The sequence below is a fragment of the Scomber scombrus genome, chromosome 24 (genome assembly GCF_963691925.1).
Source record: "Scomber scombrus chromosome 24, fScoSco1.1, whole genome shotgun sequence".
NCBI classification, from domain to species: domain Eukaryota; kingdom Metazoa; phylum Chordata; class Actinopteri; order Scombriformes; family Scombridae; genus Scomber; species Scomber scombrus.
In genome coordinates this window covers 5,625,545-5,644,783 of record NC_084993.1, presented here as the reverse complement: position 1 = coordinate 5,644,783, position 19,239 = coordinate 5,625,545, and the positions used below count along the sequence as shown (strand labels likewise).

Sequence of the window (19,239 nt, the reverse complement as noted above, 5' to 3'; positions counted from 1 at the left end):
TGCATTGCCTGTTTGATGCAATCAAAGTTTCATGAAACTGAAATGAATCCTTCAAGGTGCACTGGGCTGAGTTTATAAGCATCTGGAATTCTATTTTAACGCTGATCAATATTTTCTGTTATTGGATTTAGTAGAGAAGCGATAAAATGCTGTCTCAACAACTGATATCTTCCATGAGAATTGATGAAAATAGCACATCCTGCAAAATAATACGACGTGTAAATCTTTAATACTTCGCAGTGACTTTTTTCTAATCGTGTATCTCATCCCACCTCTTTCCTTTCAGGCACAGAACTGCCTGACCAACCTGTATAAGCTGGACAAGCTGCAGTTTCGCCAGACAATGCGCGAGTATGTCAACAAAGACTCCCTCAATAACATAGTGGATTTCCTGCATGCACTGCTGGGCTTCTGCATGGAGCCCATCACTGACAGTAAGTATCTTGCGTGTGTGAGTGGGACCAGATGCTAATCAAGACACACACACAAAAATAATTAAATTGATAGGCACTGACAACAAATGCACAAAATAGGACCAACATTGCTTTAAAATGCTGATTCTTGTATAAATTAAGAGGCTGCAAATAGGTGATATCATGTGCAGTAGGGCTGCAACTAACAATGCTTTCCATAACAATTAATCTGCTGACTATCTTCTTTTAATTTATTTTTTTTGTCAATAAGAGGTGAAAAATGGCCACACTTCCTCAAACAGTTTGAAACCCCACATTTTAGAGGCTGGAAAAAGTGAATGATTTTGCTTAAATAATGAATCAGTCATGATAATAGTTGTAGATTAATTTGATTGTTATTTCAGCGCTACTTTGCAACAAATTCTCTTGTGTTTTTGCACTTTTTTTTTAATATAACCATTTAAATTTATATTACACTCAAAGGTCTAATGTGGGACAGCTTCGATGCTCCAGTGTGGTTTGCAAAGCTGAATTGTACTACCACTGTCTCACCCCACACTTCGACTTTGCATTCCAGCGCTATATCTGTTTATATATCTGTTTTACCCTTCCTCCTTCCACTTGTTTCTGCTTGTCTGTGTCCCCTTTTTTGTCGTCCTCCTCCTGCTTCCATCTTCCCTACTTTTCTTCATCCACCTCAACGAGCCTAATCCTACCTTCCTTACTCATCCATTCTGTACACTTGCCAATCCAAAGCTTTTCCCATTACATCTCTGCTCAATCAGGGGCTTTATTGCTGAGCATTGAGACACATTGTACATGCCAATTCAGTTTTGCACTTCAATTTGAAGTATTTTGTAAGCTAGAATCAGCACAATCATGTCATACAAAATACTGTACAGTTGGCAAGTTACTGAAATGATGAGTGTTTTAGTTCTGAAAGTGCACAGGGCACCATGTTTATTTTTTTTGTAATGTGTGTGTGTGTGTGTGTTATATTTGCGTGTGGCAGTCTGTGTGTGCGTCTCAAGTTCACCTCCTTCCGGAGGTGGGGTGCCACATCCTGACGCCGCGTACATGTCTGTGCTGGCCTGATGTCAATCAACTTGTGCCCCGCCTCTTTTCTCTTGCAGAGTACGGCAGTGCAAGTGAGAGGTCCAGGAGGGCGAAAAAAAGAAACATCGGTAGATACACATAATCAATAACAATAATATAAGCAGTAAGATGAATACACTCACCTGATCAGACCCATCCCTAGGCACCGCTTCCATTGCTGCACCCCTCACTCTGTCTGAAAGTGACAAAACTCACCTGCAACTTCAAAATTTAGACCTGTATGGTTGAATCTGGTGTTCATCGAGCTTCTATTTTTTGCATAGACGATAAGTGTCATCTAACTGGACCAAGAGAATAAGCCCCCCACTGTATGGTGTTATAGCGGGCCCTAGTCACTTGCATGTATTCCTTATCCCCTACCCTAAATCCTTTTCAGTTTGCTTCTCCCCCATATGCTTTATGAACCCTTTCCTTTTTCCCCACCTGCCCCCCATTCCCTCCCTGTTGTTTGGGCTCACTGTTTAAACTCCAGCTGGTCAGCTGTCAATAATGTTCTCCACCCCTGGTGACTAAACCACCCCCCTGTGTGATCCGTGGTCTCTCCCGCCTCCCTGTTGCTTCCAGACAAGGCAGGTTTCGGGAACAACTTCACCACAGGGGACAACAAATCTGTGGCACAGAACATGGAGGCGGTGGTTGTGGGCTGCATGTTCAAGTCCCTCATCACCCGGTGTGCCTCGACCACTCATGAGCTCCACAGCCCGGAGAACCTGGTGAGTGGTGTGTGAAGTCATGTGTCCATCTGCCTCCCTCTGTCTGTGTTTATTTTTCCACACTGGTCTCTTTGGCTCTTCCTTGATTCAGATATTCAGCCTGAGCTTCACATATCATTTGTAGTCATATTACTTTAATTTGCTCTTATTAATTATTAATGGTTCATTTTGTAAAAAGCCCGAAGAACATGCCTTTGTTCATAATGCTCTGTCATGCGTGATGAATTGGACTTGGAGTGTACTTTAATCTCAGTCTGAATAAAGACATTAACCTAAGCAGTCTTGATTTTTGTCACAAATGAAGATGACAAATGTTCATGTTAAAATGTTCAAACATATTCCCAAAACTTTTAGCTGAGAGAATATTGAATGTTTGTCCACTACACTATATATTTATTCAGAGCTGGGGCAATTAGTCAGTTAGTTGCTAACTATGAAATTAATCACAAATTATTTTGATAATGGATTAATTGAGTTTGAGTTATTTAGACAAGAACATTTCCTAATCCTCTGATACCAGGTGTGATAATATGTCATTACTACTATTTCCATGCACCAATCAGGATTTAGCAACATTTGAGTCAAAGTCGGATAACAGTTTTTTGATCAGTTTTTGAGCGTTAAACTCATGATTAATAATACCAAAGATTTCTGAACCATAACTTTGTTTGTTTATTTGATTAATGTCAAAAAGAAATACTACATTGGTTTTGAAACCAAGTTTGAAAGGTTAAGTCTATGTATATTCCTCATTGACATACTCATTAATACATATATTGTAATACTGATATACATTTGTTGCTACTGTAGTTGTTTCTATCTAAGACATCAAGATTTTTCCCAATTTTTTCAACCACACATAACATCAGATAGTTACTGCAGCCTCTTTAACGGTACTTGGATCACTGCTTTCAGAGCAATGAGATAATGGGCCACTCTGCAGTCTAGAAAGCCTGAAGGCTGGCATGACTGGCGTACGTTGGCGGAAGATGAGACACTTTTTAAGGCAGGCTTCACTATGGCACAGAATCAGAGGCCACCCACTCACAAGCTGGAGCTGGTGGCTTGAGCATGCTCCTGCCCACCCTACATTTATGCATTTATGCATTTATGCATGTGCAGAAAACAACACACTCTATTTTGATGGCAAAGTCAAATCTAATTCTAGGCCCTAGCTGTCAATTTTCTTCCTCTGACACACTTTCTTATTCAGGCACCATTCGACTCACTCGTTGTTTGTTACCCTCTTTTTCTCCAGGGTCTGTACTGTGACATCCGCCAGCTGGTGCAGTTCATTAAGGAGGCCCATGGAAATGTGTTCCGCAGGGTGGCATTGAGCGCACTCCTAGACAGCGCAGAGAAGGTCGCCACCACCAAGAAACCCGAGGAGAAGGAAGAAACTAAACAGCCTGGACCAAAGAGGTACTGGCTAGAAGTGATCTAAATGACATCATGTTTTATCCAGGCATAAACTTGTAACTTCCTGTTGAGGCAAACGAAGATTTTAAACCCCTTCCCCCAGTAAGTGATAAAATAATATTTCTCATCCGAATCCCATAGCAGCGCTACGCTTCTCATCACTGCTTACCTTTTTATTTTTTTATTTATTTTCTGTCCTGTCTGCATCTGTTTTTCTTGTGTGAGTGACTGATTTGATGTCCTCATTTTCAAAATGACCTGCCTCATACTGAGTAGGAACTAGCACGCTGGGTAAAGTTGTGAAGTATTGACTTTTACAGGCTATTACCTTGCTGGTAAATGTAAGAATACTAGATTTATGAAACAATAAAAACAAACAGTAAGTATTTAAAGGGCACCAGACATGATTGCAACATTTTTATGGAGTTTGCATGCATGTTCTGCACATGTTTGCAAAGGTTTTCATCCAGGTGTCCTTACCAAGGTTCGGTTCAGTTGGTATCCAAATCGGGTGGCCTGAGTGCTCTGTCTGTGTATTGGGGGGTGTGTGTGTGTGTGTGTGCAGGTCAGAAGCGGGTGTGTCCGGGGAGAAGGGTCAGGTGTCCAGTGCTGCAGATGAGTGTCGCAGCTACATCTCCAGCAGACCCCCCCAGACACCCGAACAGTGAGTGTCCACCTCACAGTATCTCCATATAGCACCATCTATGTTGAGCCAAGCTGCCATTTCTCTGTTCTAAATCAGCTTCCTGTCTCCTAATTTTTAATACTCCTCATGTTGCTCCTTTCTCCGCCCCCTCAAGGAAGAACAGGTCGTATTAACACTGAAAGACGAGAATATGTCTAATAAGTATTTTCCCTTAAATAGACATTTAAAGCTGGGGTAGGCGGTGTTCGAAGGAAAAGGCAAACAATGCTAGAATTTGAAACTAAAGCCCTCCTCAGGCAGCTTTCTCCCCTCATCTGTGTCTTAACAACAACCTTTAATACATGGTAAACAGGACTGCCTCCACCATACAAGTAATGAGTGTTTCATGAGTGAATTTGAGTGAAATCATGTCTCTTTCGTTGTCCACCACCAATGAACTGAAGCTGCAGTGGTATAAAAATGTCCCTTCGAAAGTCTCTCACTCCAGCATTGATGATAAGATTATGATGAAGATGATATACTGGTCTTTTTCTTCTCTCCTCCTGCAATTCATGTAGTCCCGTCACTTCTTGGCCTCCAAACTGTCTGTGTTGTCTGTGCCTTAAAGAGACAGGAGCTAATACTGTCTGTTAAGAGACTGAACTGAGGGGCTGCATAAAACGGGCCAGTATAAGAAAATTAAGGAGTGAATCATGTAAAGCTACTCTTGGAGTCCCAGAACAAAAGTATACAACTGGAAATGAGCGTAATAGTTCCTCTTAAAATCCTCCCTTCCATCTCTCCCTCTCTGTACCTCCAGTGAAGAGCAGATCCCAGGTGCTCTGCTGGGCAGGAAAGATTTTTGGAGGAAGATGTTTAAGTCGCAGAGTGCCGCCAGTGACACCAGCAGCCAATCAGAACAGGACACCTCAGAATGCACCACTGCCCACTCTGGCACCACCACTGACCGGCGCTCCCGTTCCAGGTCCCGTCGTATTTCACTGCGCAAGAAACTGAAATTACCAATAGGTAAGAGAACTGCTCTTTTATCCAACAGCTCCAAATCTTCTTGAAGACTGTTTGCACTGAAGTGCACCGTAGCAGTTAACTAGTGTTATTGCACTCTTGAACAATATCAATAAAAGTTAAGCTCTGCTGTCTTTAGGAAAGGTTAATATCAGTTTTCCTTCATATTTTTGTTCAATAATGCAACATAAACTTATGTTCTTATGCACCCATTTTTCCAAAGAGGTTTTCTCTCATTGGAAATTGTCTGTTCTCAGTGTTTGACATATCTTCCAAGTTATTTTTTTTTATGTCAGATCCATGGACAGTATGCATTTCCATGACCATACCATTGCATACGCTGTCCTAATGTCACCTTGAATTTCACTCTAACATGATGTGTTTTGTATGTCTAACATTGGAACACTGCCTGTCCACAAGGCCAAGTCACCTCATCTCTTTGGTCTGTTTTGTGTTCCTTCTTGTGCCTCAGCATGCCGTGGGACTGTTCGCCTACCACTCACTCTCTCTGTCTTACGTATGTGGATGTGGACCCATCTTCATGTTTGTGTCATGTTACACAGTGTGTGTTGGTCATCTCTCCCAGTGTGCACGATGCTCCAGACCTGGGTCAAATTGTATTTTGCAAAACGTATTAGAAGGATGGAGGGTGCTGCAGGTTATAGACTTTTGTGTGATACCCCAACTCAACTGAAAGCCTTGTAAACTTTCGGCTGTCAGTCCAGCCTGAAAACATATTTGTCACCCACTCTGATACTGCACCGCATGTTCCCTGTCTTTATCAGGCAGTATAGTTTACTCCATCTATCTGTCAGCAACTTATGTGAAAACAAAGTATTTGCAAATACCACTCGACCATGGTCTTTTGTTTCATCCGTTAGGAAACAACAAAAATAATTTTGTACCTTTTTTGAATGAACCTCAGTCTGTGAATTGAATTAACTACCCTGAATGTGTGTCACTGTGCATTAACAACGACTGAATGCTTTCCCCCAATGTTCCCTCCTCTTCCTTAATACAGTGTGTTTGCATGTGTACTTGCCTTCATAACCCAGTGTGTGCAGTACATCTGTGGCTTCTTCTTCTGCAGTATCAGTTGTTCATGTATGTTTCTGAATATTCACGTATATTCAGGAAACTGGCTGAAGCGTTCCTCTCTTTCTGGACTGACTGACGGTGTTGAGGACCTGCTGGATATCAGCTCAGTGGACCGACTCTCCTTCATACGACAGAGTTCAAAGGTCAGGAGGGCTAACAGAGTCATAACATAGCATTTCTCCATAAAAGTCAAAGCCTTGTCGTCTTTTGTCTTTAACATTTGAAATCTACAGAGCCAGGAGTGGTCATGAGGAAAAATCTAACTAATTCATGCCCTTAGCTCTTATTTGTGTTGTTATTTTAATAATTACTGCACTGGATTTAACAATTTGTGCACTCGATTTGGTACATTTTACTCTCAATTTATTCATTTGTGCTTTCAGTTTAGCAGAATTCACCCTCATGCCATTCTGTAAGTAAGTCCTCTAAAGTGAAAACATGACTGTGTGTGTTCATGTATTAACAGGTGAAGTTCACCAGTGCGGTGAAGCTGTCAGAAGGGGGCGCTGTGGGGCCAGAGTACATCAGGGACGAGGAGGAGAATTTCTTCAAGCGGCTCGGTAAATGGAGGTCTGGCAGGAGGAATCCATCCAAGCTTCACCACACAGAAGAGAAAGATGGTAGACCTCCCCCACCCCGGGGTGCCCCTCGCCCAAACCACGCCCCATCGTCCTTTGTCTATTTCTCACCTTCTCTGTCCCCGCCTCTTTTTGTCCCGTGTGGTTTTCTGTCTTGTCTCCTCGCAAGTAGTGGTCTGTTCTCTTCTCTTGTACGCCATTCTCCATGTCAGCACTGCCGGATAGCTGCCTGTTACACTGAAAAAACACTACTTTCAGGCTAACAGAGTGTCTAGTTTGTAAAAATACACCTTTTTTTCCTGAATGTTTGGCGGGATCTTTATGCTGAACTGTCTGCTACAAACTAGCTTCCAAAAAGTCCATGTAAAACAATGCAAGAGTAATGGGAAGTAAGACTAAGACTAAGAATATATAATCTTCCTTTTACAAATGAAAATTTAAAACATATGTTTGTTTGATTCCCTCATTACTATCAAGTTGCGTTATGGAAATAGTCTACTCCAGTGATTTTTGGATCTTCACCCATGCTACGGAGTAGAATCCAAGAGATCTTAGCCTCATCGATTTTGACCTTTTTATAAAATACACAACTCCTAACATCATGGAAGTTTAATTCTAAATGAGTTGATGACATTTACATTGTTACCATAGACAAAAGGAAATTATGTATTTTACATCCTATTCTACAAGATTTTGTTCTTGCAAAACTGTTCCTCTTTTTTATCTGTGGTTTCAACAAAAGAAAAATTGTTAACCTACCATATTCAAACTACTGCTGCAATGTTTTTCCGTTGACTTTTTGAAACAAACATATCTGACATCCCAAATTTGTATTCACAAATTGTGCAATGATGTGCAACAAAGATCACAAGGCCAAACATTCAGATGTGTTGGAGTGGACATTGTTTGTTTTTCCTTTTACAATAGGTAACCTCTAGTTGTTTGCAGTTGCCAAAATACATTATCCCTCCGCAAAAGAAACAGCTTTTCAGTATTATAATGAAAAAATAAAGCACTCCAATTTCAATTTTCAGGATTCTCCCGTAACTGTGTATTGTGTTACCAACTCTACATCCCTTTCTTTTCCAACTATGCACGTCCTGCTCTCTATTCGACCCCCTTTCTCTTTCTTTCACTTAATGGTGTAAAGAGAGGAATGGAGGACACAAGGGGAATAATTCCCATCTATAAAACCATCTTTCTGCTGTCAAGCGTATTGCTGTGCTACGTCAAGCATGGCGCTGTCTTTCCATCTCTTCTGTGGTGACGTCTGGTGGTATTTTCCAATGCCTGAGTTTCAGTCAAGTGATAAAAACAGAATGGTCCACATACAGCGTTCTACTGTATGGCTACGGTTACACGTGGCATTTCAATATGATTTATAAAAAATACATTATGTATAATGTTTTGTCCCTACTGATTCTTCACATGATAATTTTTTGTGGACCTCCTGTGAGGCCAGTAAATGAATATCTCAAGATAATTAATTGAAAATCCAAGTGTAACCGCTTCCGATGGCTATGTGTCCGTCTCTCGCTCTGCTTCATTTGTCGGTGGCTCTTCAGTGCTTTCTGTTAAATGTCCTGGATGGTGATGTTGCTTCATGCAATGTACAGTGTGTAATCTTCAGAACTGCTGTGGACATGGAAAAAAAGTGCAGTCTTTACCTTGCAAACGATTTTTACCCACTAAAAAAATGTCCTTTCACTTGTTCTCTTCGCTTCTATTGTCTTCTATTCTATTCATCTTTTACCTCCAGGACCCCATGGTTTTCAGGAGCGTCTGGCAGCCAGTCAGGAGGCAATGAAGAACAAGAATGTGGTGAATTTGGGTGCCATTCGACAAGGCATGAAACGCTTCCAGTTCCTCTTGAACTGCTGCGAGCCAGGAACCATACCTGATGCTTCCATCCTTGCTGCTGCTTTGGACCTGGTATGTTTCAGAATGTACTAATCCAGTCTTCTGCACATGATGTGTCACCTGGGGCTGTTTTATGTCCCCAAAAAAGCTCCCACCCCGACATATCTGCTTTTTGGTTCCTCCAGGAAGCTCCAGTTGTGGCCCGAGCATCCCTCTTTCTTGAATGTGCCCGATTTGTTCACCGGTGTAACCGCGGCAACTGGCCAGAGTGGATGAAGGGCCACCATGTAAATATCACCAAGAGAGGCCTGTCCAGGGGGCGATCACCTATTGTTGGCAACAAAAGAAACCAGAAACTTCAGTGGAACGCTGCCAAACATTTCTGCCAGTGGGGAGACGTGAGTTTAAGTTTTTGCAAAGGCTTCTGATTGTTAACGCCGACCATTTATTGTACAAGTGAGTGTCTTTATGTGTTTTATCCACTCAGGCAATCGGAACAAGGCTGAGTGAACTCTGTCACTCTGACAGCGAGAGCCCTGCCAACATCCTGGGCTACATTTACGATGAGGAGACCAAACGGAGAATGAGAAAAGAAGATGAGGAAGAGGACTATTTAGATGACAGTGAGCCAAAAAATGAGCGTTTTTAATGAAATTGGATACTGACACAAAAGTCTATATTGTAAGAGGCCATATCATGCTTTTTGTGATTTTCTATTATAACGTTAGATATCTATGTTAAACATAGTTCAAATCAGAGCAGAGTTGGCTCCTTTTGAAGAGACAGGAGCTAAAACTACCTGTTTCAGACAGAGGCTGAAATGAGCCGCTGCATAAAGAGCCTTTATAAGATAAATAAAGAGTTTTGTTTTTTTTAACTGTAAATCATTTAAAGATATTCCAGTAGAACCCCATGATAAATATAGATCTGGGAAAGTGCATGACTTGTCCCCTTTAAGAAAAATGTTCTTGATATCTGTACTTTTTTACTAATTTAGCTTTAACTACAGTGTTTTATTTGTACTAATTCCCAAAGACACAGTCAATCCTACAAAATGTGGCTGCCCCTTTGCTCTGAAGATGGCTGCCTGCCAGCTGCTGTTGGAAATCACCACTTTCCTGCGTGAGACCTTTCCATGCTTACCACGGCCACGCACCGAACCACTCGTGGTCAGTCACATTTTCTGTGTATTTGGTCACGATTACAAATCATAGCTGCTGATTTACAAGTCAGTAATTACTAAAAAGTCAGTAATTACTAAAAAAAATTGGAAATAGTATACAGAAAATACACTCATTGTGTTGAATGTGTGATGAATAAGACAAGAAATGTACTGGAACTATATAATACTGTTGATGCTCACATGCTGTAGGATCTGGACAGCTGCCGCCTGCGTCTGGACCCGGAGCTCGGTCGCCATCGTTATGAGAGGAAGATCAGCTTTGCAGGCATCCTGGATGATGAGGACGGACACGATTCACTGAACAGCAGCAGTCATACTCTGAAATCTGACACCACCTGCGATGAGAAGAAGACCCCTGAGGCCCAGGGTGAGACATTTGTTTCATTACTGCCTTGCCTGCTTATTATTGTAAAAATATATATATAGTCATAGATAATTTGTCACTAACTTCCATCTTTCCAGCGCCTATCCGTAAGATTCGTATCGGAGGCTCCCGGCTGCTTCAGATCAAAGGGGCACGCAGTTTCCGTGTAAAGAAGGGTGGCTCCCTGTCATCCATACGCCGGGCGGGGAGCCTCAAGAGCACCAAGATGTCCCGCCAAGACTCGGAGTCTGAGAACGAAGAAGGGCTGCTGTCACAAACACACAGCAGGGACACTGTCACTGACATAGGCAAGTTATGGACAAAAAACATCCACACTGGTAATTATGCTGAAATTCTTTAGTTTCATCAACCACTGTCCTATTAATTATTTTATGATATGACAAATAAAAGAGGGGAAAAGCCTTTTCAAATGCGACTTCCAACATGTTTCCTCTTTATTTTCTTTGCAATAAAATAGCAGCTCAAAGGAAGAAAATCCTTAATTGCAAGCTACAATGTTTACAGGAAAAGATAAAGGGAAAATTGGAAAGCACCTTAAATTCCACATTTAACATCTTCTTCTGAGATTTTAAACATTTTTGTGTTCTTGTTTCCTTTTCAAGGAAGCCCCTTCAGCACCAGTGAACCCAGTATAGAGCCGGAGGGCCAGAGCACAGGAGGAGCAGAGGATAACTACCACCGCAACATGTCCTGGCTCCATGTATGATTATCAACATATGTGTAGTATATGTGCACATACAGCATCTTCGTGCTGCTTCTTACATACCGACTTCCCCTCTCTCTTGGCACAGATTATGATTCTGCTGTGCAACCAGCAGAGTTTCATCTGTACCCACATAGACTTCTGCCACCCACGCTGCTACCAGCATCACAGCCGCTCCTGCGCCCGTCTGGTCCGTGCCATCAAGCTCGTGTACGGCGAGACAGTCGACAGCCTGAGAGAGGACAGCACCTCCTCCGGTAACATCGGGGCACGCGCCAAGAAGAACAAAGAGGTGAGTTTCACAAACAGAAACTGGCCTGCACTACACTATATCTCCAAAAACAAAATGAGGGAGGGATGGGTTTGTTTTTTTTGTTTTTGTTTGGTGGTTTATGGAAAGTCTCTGTGCTTTCAGTGTTCAGACAAGTCTTGCCTGAGGACCCCGTCCATGAAGAGGAGACCCACTGACACAAACACAGAAGGGAAGAAGGACACCGGCATGCTCAAGTACATCCGCAACCAGGTGATAACAGTGACTCTGTGTGCACGTGTTAAATCAAACAGCAAGTTATTTAGATAGAACAACTGTACCTTAAAATAAATAGAAGAAGTCATTATGCTACAGTGCAGTTTTGACCCATTTAACTTTTAAGCCATTAGGTATTTTTTTCAATTGCTTTACAGCTGGCACTGTTCTCTCATAGCAAACAGTGATGAAAGCAGACAATATGTGAATGAGTTTCTGTCTCATAACTACCAAGTTGTTCTTATTCCAAGCAAATTGCAAGGATTTTAAATGCATTACGTCCTGCCATCCCTTTATAACATTATCATAGATTGTGTGTCTACAGCTGTAAATGTAAAAGCTTTATTCTACTTGGTAAAAAAAAAAAATTTAAATAACTAAATTCCCAGAAAATGTCACATATTGGCACACACTTCACATTTGATTTTCTATATTTTCGACCTGTGTTCCCCTCCAGGTGATGAGCTTGTCGCCAGCTCCTCTTTCACTGCTGACCAAGGCGGCTCCCATCCTGACGGACGACATGTATGGAGACATCCAACCTGCAGCCTGGGAACTGTTGCTCAGCGTGGACGAACATATGGCAGCCGCCGCTGGTGAGTCAGCCAACAGGCTGTGCATCCATGCTCTGTGGGTCGCCTCTGGAGGTTGTTGTGCCCTTCAGAGTTTGTATTATGAAAGGAAATGTTTGATTTAATTTAGTAGATTTACTTAAACATTTCGTCTTAGATATTCAAATGCTTTTTGTTCTAACAGTCATCATGTCCTTTCATTTCTTTCTTCCCTTCCTGTTTCTTTTTGACCTCCACCATTCCACACTTCTACCTCCTGAATAATTATTTTGCCCGCAACCACAATATCTCTTTTCTGCCCTTTCCATCTCTCCCCCTCTCTCTTGTTCCCTCATTCCCCCTCTTTCCTCCCTTTCCCTTTTTTATTTCTGTCTTTCCTCATTCCTCCCTCTGCCACCCTTATCTGAATCCCCTCCAGCTGCCATGTTCCTCCTATGTGCGGTTAAGGTCCCCGACGCGGTGACCGAAATGATGATGGCTGAGTTCCAGCACCAGGAGCCCTGCCAGCGCATCAACTCCATCCTAAAGTTTTACACACTGTGGCGTTTCCGCTACCAAGTGTGGCCTCGTATGGAAGAAGGAGCCCAGCAGATCTTTAAAGTAAGGACTTTATTTTTTTTTTATGCCTCAAAAAGGGACTAAAATTTGTTTTGTGACACATTTTCTGTCACTACTTTGCTACTTAGACTCTTTGTGTGCTCTTTTTGTCTTTTTCAGATTCCTCCACCCAGCATCAACTTCACTCTGCCATCTCCTATACTTGGCATGCCCTGTGTCCCCATATTTGACCCCCCGTGGGTGCCCCAGAACACTGGCAGTGTCCAGGACCCAATCAATGAAGACCAGTCTGTAAGTCTCACCCCTGTTCATATGGGTTTTGCCTATTATGCATGATGCAAAACATATTCAGCATATTATTATTATTATTATTATTATTATTATTAGCAGTAGTAGTCAGGGTAAGAGTATTTGTAAAATGTTTACACATAGTTTTGAATCACCTAGGACTTCAAGATGCATTGAATGTACATAATACTGTCAGTGACTCATGTTACTTGCACCTAAATGCACCTTTGGATCACACCTGGGTTATGTTTCAGTGTAAATTTGGTTCCATGCATTGCAAAATGAAATCACATTACCTGTAAAGAAGGCCTCGGTTTAGTGGGTATTTGACGCAATATGGCCAAAAGTATGTCTGTCCACATATTTTTGTGTTGGGCCCTTGAATTCCCAAGAAGGGACCTCTAAACAACAGAGTATACATTTATATTTAAGTGCACTTTCAACTTTTGTAGATAACAGAAAAGAGAGCAAGAAAAGAGACCCAGGAGAGTAGCTTCTCAGCCTTTATATAATCTCAGATGGTCTGTGATTGGCTGTAGGGTCCCTATATTCATCATGAGTCAGAAGGAGGACCTAAGGCACACTAGACCCTGAGGTGTAACGCAGCACATATTAGTACATTTTAACATGTGCAAGTTCACAGAGGCCTATAGCTTCAACCTCATTTAACATCACTTCCCAACCTCACTAATGCTCTGGCTGAATGGGAGCAAATCCCCCGCAGCCATATTCTACACAGATTATGGAAGAGTGGAGCCCCCTTGCAGCAGATTAATGAACATTTGCAAATCCACATACTTTTGGCCATATGGTGTATTTCGAAACTTATTTTGGATGGAGTCCTGCTCAACCCAACAAAAAGCTGATTCAATGCACTTTAGACTGCTTTAAAAGACATTTGTTACTGCTGTGCTTGTGTAATGTGGACAACTGCACCAAGAAATCTGCTAAAAATTCAATTGTTATTTTTTTAAAGGTAAAATGGCCGTTTAAACTATTTAAAATGATTTCTTGGTGTTTCCTTTTTATTTCTCTGTCTTTTTATTTGTTTAGAAGCATGATTATCAAAATATTTTTTTATACATTTTGATGAAGACTTACAAGCACATGTTCTACAATTTATCTATCGACTGTCTTTGTTTTTAGTACCCCACATTTATTCAGTCAGTCCATACCATAGTAAGTTGGTATTTCTGTCCGGATGTTTGTGCTGATGCATCTTGTTACCTCAGATCATTAACAACAGGAGAGAAATTTTTTCTCCATGTAGTGTTTTTAGTCCATTGGGAGCTATAAGTTTTCACCATAGATCAGAAGCTGGGGGAGGTTCATATGGGTCATTTCGGATAGTTGCATCTTGATCAGTGATACACACCACAATCAAAAATGTCTTCTAGCTCTTGGTCTGATATTAAGAAAACAATAACAGCATGCATCGGACATTCAGACATTTTGTGTGTGTTGTGCTGTTTATGCATGGTCATTGGATGAGAATGACTTTGCTGTGTATGTTTTCATATCATGCGTTCAGCCTATTTGGATATGTATGTGTATGGGCACTCGTGCGAATGCTATGAGGCATTTACTGTACACAAGATACAGTAAATTCTCCAAATTCCAGTCTGAATAAATTTATTTGTGTCACAGTTTGTCATGATTGAAATCTTTCCTATTCAATACTCCCAACAGTGTTCTTCATCATGCTCAGGGTGGCATTGGAGCATGAGGTGAATGTGCTGGAGGAGAGTTACTGTATTAATGTGTTGTCCAGTCATTTTACATTACAATATGCTCCTCAGATGTAATAGTAAGCCTAGAATAGCTGTGCGCACACGTTCCTAAAAAGTGTAAACTGTCAGTTTTATATTAATTTCTGCATTTCATCATTCTGAATCTTCTGTATGTCTGCTCCCGCTGGTCTACCTCTGTTCCGTTTGATCCAACACAACCCGTCCATGCCTATCCCCTTCCAGAAATCTTTCTCGGCGCGGGCGGTGTCACGCTCCCACCAGCGAGCCGAGCACATCCTGAAGAACATGCAGCAAGAGGAAGAGAAGAGGCGTCTGGGCCGTGAGGCCAGCATCATCACGGCCATCCCTGTGGCTCAGGAGGCCTGCTACGAGCCCACATGCAGCCCACCGCCCGAACAGGAGGAAGAAGGTGGGGCTACCAGGCACACAAGCACATATTCTACACACACATACACAAGTGATGATGCCTGCCCTGCTGTAAAAGTTTGATTTGAAGCTGCTGACACCTCAGTACCTTGATAGCATGTTGTTTTTTTATGTGTCTACACTGGTCATGTCTGACATTGATCCCGCCAGCAGAAGAAGTGGTGAACCTGGCATCACGCCGTCTGTCTGTCAGCCCATCCTGCGCCTCCAGTAACTCCCACAGGAACTACTCTTTCCGTAGAGGCTCTGTGTGGTCTGTCCGATCATTGGCCAGTGCCGAAGGTATGACTGACTTTAAAAAGAAAAAGAAAAAAGGAATACTTTTTGGCTCTAGTGATGACAGTGTTGGCTGGTCAGCCACTTGGTTCAGACCGAAATATCTCAACAACTATTAGATGGATTGTCACAAAATTTACATTTGTTGTTCCCAGAGGATGAATAACTTTGTTAAACACCTGAATTTTCCTTTAGTGCCATCATAAGGTTTTGTTGTGTCCCTTCCTGTTTCTTACGGACTAATGATATTACCATCAGCCCGAGTTGTGTGTCTTGTTTAGTTCTAATTTGGAAATGTCAGAACGCTAACACTATAAACTAAAACTTGTGACGTGTAGTTTTTTACTCTTTGCCAGATGAAGAGAACACAACAGAACACACTCCAACTCACCACATGCTACAGCCGCCCCAAGCTGTTTTCCCAGCATGCATCTGTGCTGCAGTCCTTCCGATAGTGCACCTCATGGAGGACGGGGAGGTCCGAGAGGATGGTGTGGCCGGTAAGCTGCTCTCAGTTAAATGCATTGTTTTTTTTCTGTTGTCTGGGTCCTCTCTGCTCCATAGTGTTTGGTGACATACTGTATTTGCAAGCATAAACAATGTTTTCAATGTTTCCTCAGTGAGCGCTATTGCCCAACAAATCTTGTGGAACTGCCTGATTGAAGATCCAGCTCTGGTCCTCCGCCACTTTCTGGAAAAACTAACCGTGAGCAACAGGCAGGTAAGTAAACATCTGGAGAACAATCAGCCTCATACGTGATAAGTTGATGAAGGTGTAGTGTGCATGCTGAAAAAAGTGTCTTGTGTTGTCAGGATGAGCTGATGTTCATGCTGAGGAAGCTCCTGCTCAACATCGGAGATCTGCCGGCCCAGACCTCTCACATCCTCTTCAACTACCTGGTGAGGCAACAGAGAAAACTCAGCTCTGATCTTATATCTTCACTACTCCTTAATCTAACCATCTTGCATCCACCCTCTCTTGAATTTCCTCACTCCTAGGTTGGACTGATCATGTATTTCGTACGGACTCCCTGCGAGTGGGGAATGGACGCCATCTCGGCCACGCTCACGTTCCTGTGGGAGGTGGTCGGCTACGTGGAGGGGCTCTTCTTCAAGGACCTCAAGCAGACCATGAAGAAGGAGCAGTGTGAGGTCAAATTGCTGGTGACTGCATCCATGCCAGGTGAACTATGGTGCTAAAAATGTAACATTTGTACTAATCTTCTTAAATTAGGATAGCATCTCATTTACAATAGAGACAAGGCTGAGACGAAATACTTCAATAAGTGATATTTTTTGGGAAATTGATAATATTAGTCATTTTCTTGTGTATTTTCGACGCAGGAACCAAGACACTGGTGGTGCACGGGCAGAACGAATGTGACATCCCAACACAGCTGCCAGTCCATGAAGACACTCAGTTTGAAGCCCTGTTGAAGGTACAGACACTGAACTGGACTGTCTTAGTCAGGATACCACAGTTCTCTCCTTTATGCCCATTTTTCATTCAGTGATCAAGGACGTATCAAGGAGGAGAATCAGCAAAATATTTATGTAACTGATACGCAATCTTTTTCCTGCCTGACCAGGAATGCCTGGAATTTTTCAACATTCCCGAGGCAAGATCTGCGCACTACTTCCTTATGGACAAACGGTGGAACCTCATCCATTATTCGAAGGTATAATAGAAACATTTGGCACTCAAAACTAGTCATTGTAGTTCAGTAATACCATGTATCTACAGATTTGCTGAAGTTTTCAGATTAACTGAATGATTAAATGTAATTTGCTTGATTGAAAAAAATGACCAACTACCATCTAAGGGCCCATTGAAGCATTATTTTAATATTTTTTGTTTACTCTAATCTAATTCATTGTTGCTATCTACCTTCTCCAGACGTATGTAAGAGACATCTACCCCTTTCGAAGATCAGTCTCTCCACAGCTCAACCTGGTTCATATGCTGCCTGAGAAAGGACAGGAGCTTATCCAGAAACAGGTATTTGAAAATTAAGGCTAAATATCAAACAGAATGGTAAAAACATGCTCTTGTAGTATCTATTTTTTCTCTCATTCTGTTTCCTTTTCCCTCTGTTACTTTTCTAGGTGTTCTCCCGTAAACTAGAAGAAGTCGGTCGGGTGCTCTTCCTCATCTCCCTCACTCAACACATGCCAGCCATACACAAGCAATCCCATGTTTCCCTGCTTCAGGAAGACCTGCTTCGCTTACCATCCTTCCCAAGAACCGCTATTGATGGCGAGTTCTCTCTGTTCAATGAGCCACAAGGTTAGACAGACTTTAACTCTGAGATCTAGCACATGTCAGGATCCCCTCTGAAACCAAACCCTTACATTTTTAAAACATACTGAATAATGAAGTCTTTTTTTTCTTCAGGTAAGGAGCTGTTCGGTTTGGACACCCTCCACAAGGTGTTGTGGATCAAGCTGCTGGAGGAAATGTTTCTGGGCATGCCCAGTGAGTACCCGTGGGGAGACGAGATGATGCTGTTCCTCAACGTCTTCAACGGGGCGCTGCTGCTGCACCCTGAGGACAGCTCCCTCGTCAGGCAGTACACAGCAACTGCGATCAACACTGCCGTGCACTTCAACCATCTCTTCTCTCTGAGCGGTTACCAGTGGATCCTGCCAACCATGCTGCAGGTACATGGGTCATGCAGCCAGTTTTTCTAGAAAATGCTCATATTTGAAGTTTAGTTTGAAGTGTTTTAGTAAAGTGTTTTCTTTCTTTTTTTTTTACTAATCAATCTAAAAGTCATCAGTCAGCTCTTAAATTTGTTTCAAAATAACCATTTTGAGCTTTTCGCCACCTTTTTGGTACACGGTTTCCATCCACATTTTACAAGCATTTAAGAAAAAACAGAATTGTAGGTAACAAAGATTTTACACTCATTTAAATTTAAAAAGTTGTTACTTCTATAATTGATATATGAATCAATGGATGTGTCTCCAACTGAACATTCAGTGCTCACTGGATGGTGCATTCATTGGATTCATGGTCTTTTTCACTCTACTCTTTGCCTGGACTGTATTATTGTGACAGGTATACGCTGACTATGAGAGCAACCCCTTACTGAGGCAGGGCATCGAGTTCTGCTGCAGGCAGTTCTACATCCTCCACCGCAAACCCTTCATCCTGCAGCTGTTTGCCAGCGTGGCTCCACTGCTAGAATTCACTGTAAGACCACTGAGCACACACACACAAATGCGCGTTTTCATATTCCCAGACACCTGCAATTTGTAGATTTCTATATCTGTCGTCTTTTATCCCAGACCAGCACCAGTACAGGTCTGTCCAAAGGAGTGTCAGCCCAGTGTCTGTTTGACCTGCTGGTCTCACTGGAGGGTGAGACCCAGGATGCCCTGGACGCTCTGGAGCTGGTCAAGGCTGAGAAACCTCTACGATCTCTGGGTAAACTGTCACCATCACACAAATTTTAGTGGTCTTTTATTGCTGTCAAGAAGGCTTTCGTTTCTAATTGTGCAAACCAAACCAAACTGGTACCTTTTATGTTGCAGATTTCTGTTACGGTAATGAGGACTTGGCCTTTTCAATCAGCGAGGCTATCAAGCTGTGTGTCACTGTGGTTGCCTACGCCCCTGAATCCTTTAGGAGGTATGAAAACTCACTCTGTATCATAGATCATCTCTCCCTCTTCTTCCTCTTGTCTCTGTCTTGTATAGTTTCTTTGTCTTAGCTTGTCT

At 42.2% G+C, this 19,239-nt stretch overlaps 1 protein-coding gene across 1 annotated transcript in view; it reads left to right on the top strand.

The window, feature by feature from the left end:
- LOC133976430 (protein unc-80 homolog) overlaps window positions 1-19,239 on the top strand; it is a 41,594-nt gene that overhangs the window by 13,306 nt on the left and 9,049 nt on the right. Inside the window, exons 15-48 of the mRNA XM_062414640.1 lie at window positions 287-434; window positions 1,547-1,597; window positions 2,094-2,242; window positions 3,501-3,664; window positions 4,227-4,325; window positions 5,107-5,315; window positions 6,447-6,553; window positions 6,877-7,030; window positions 8,748-8,920; window positions 9,034-9,246; window positions 9,336-9,471; window positions 9,884-10,017; window positions 10,221-10,398; window positions 10,494-10,707; window positions 11,023-11,116; window positions 11,208-11,411; window positions 11,535-11,642; window positions 12,103-12,241; window positions 12,636-12,817; window positions 12,935-13,066; window positions 15,037-15,223; window positions 15,391-15,522; window positions 15,873-16,016; window positions 16,137-16,237; window positions 16,330-16,416; window positions 16,516-16,699; window positions 16,861-16,955; window positions 17,106-17,195; window positions 17,414-17,515; window positions 17,623-17,803; window positions 17,912-18,177; window positions 18,578-18,712; window positions 18,808-18,946; window positions 19,054-19,150. Of these exons, the coding sequence (XP_062270624.1) occupies window positions 287-434; window positions 1,547-1,597; window positions 2,094-2,242; window positions 3,501-3,664; window positions 4,227-4,325; window positions 5,107-5,315; window positions 6,447-6,553; window positions 6,877-7,030; window positions 8,748-8,920; window positions 9,034-9,246; window positions 9,336-9,471; window positions 9,884-10,017; window positions 10,221-10,398; window positions 10,494-10,707; window positions 11,023-11,116; window positions 11,208-11,411; window positions 11,535-11,642; window positions 12,103-12,241; window positions 12,636-12,817; window positions 12,935-13,066; window positions 15,037-15,223; window positions 15,391-15,522; window positions 15,873-16,016; window positions 16,137-16,237; window positions 16,330-16,416; window positions 16,516-16,699; window positions 16,861-16,955; window positions 17,106-17,195; window positions 17,414-17,515; window positions 17,623-17,803; window positions 17,912-18,177; window positions 18,578-18,712; window positions 18,808-18,946; window positions 19,054-19,150 (4,928 nt within the window). The remainder of the gene's footprint in view (window positions 1-286; window positions 435-1,546; window positions 1,598-2,093; window positions 2,243-3,500; window positions 3,665-4,226; window positions 4,326-5,106; window positions 5,316-6,446; window positions 6,554-6,876; window positions 7,031-8,747; window positions 8,921-9,033; window positions 9,247-9,335; window positions 9,472-9,883; window positions 10,018-10,220; window positions 10,399-10,493; window positions 10,708-11,022; window positions 11,117-11,207; window positions 11,412-11,534; window positions 11,643-12,102; window positions 12,242-12,635; window positions 12,818-12,934; window positions 13,067-15,036; window positions 15,224-15,390; window positions 15,523-15,872; window positions 16,017-16,136; window positions 16,238-16,329; window positions 16,417-16,515; window positions 16,700-16,860; window positions 16,956-17,105; window positions 17,196-17,413; window positions 17,516-17,622; window positions 17,804-17,911; window positions 18,178-18,577; window positions 18,713-18,807; window positions 18,947-19,053; window positions 19,151-19,239) is intronic.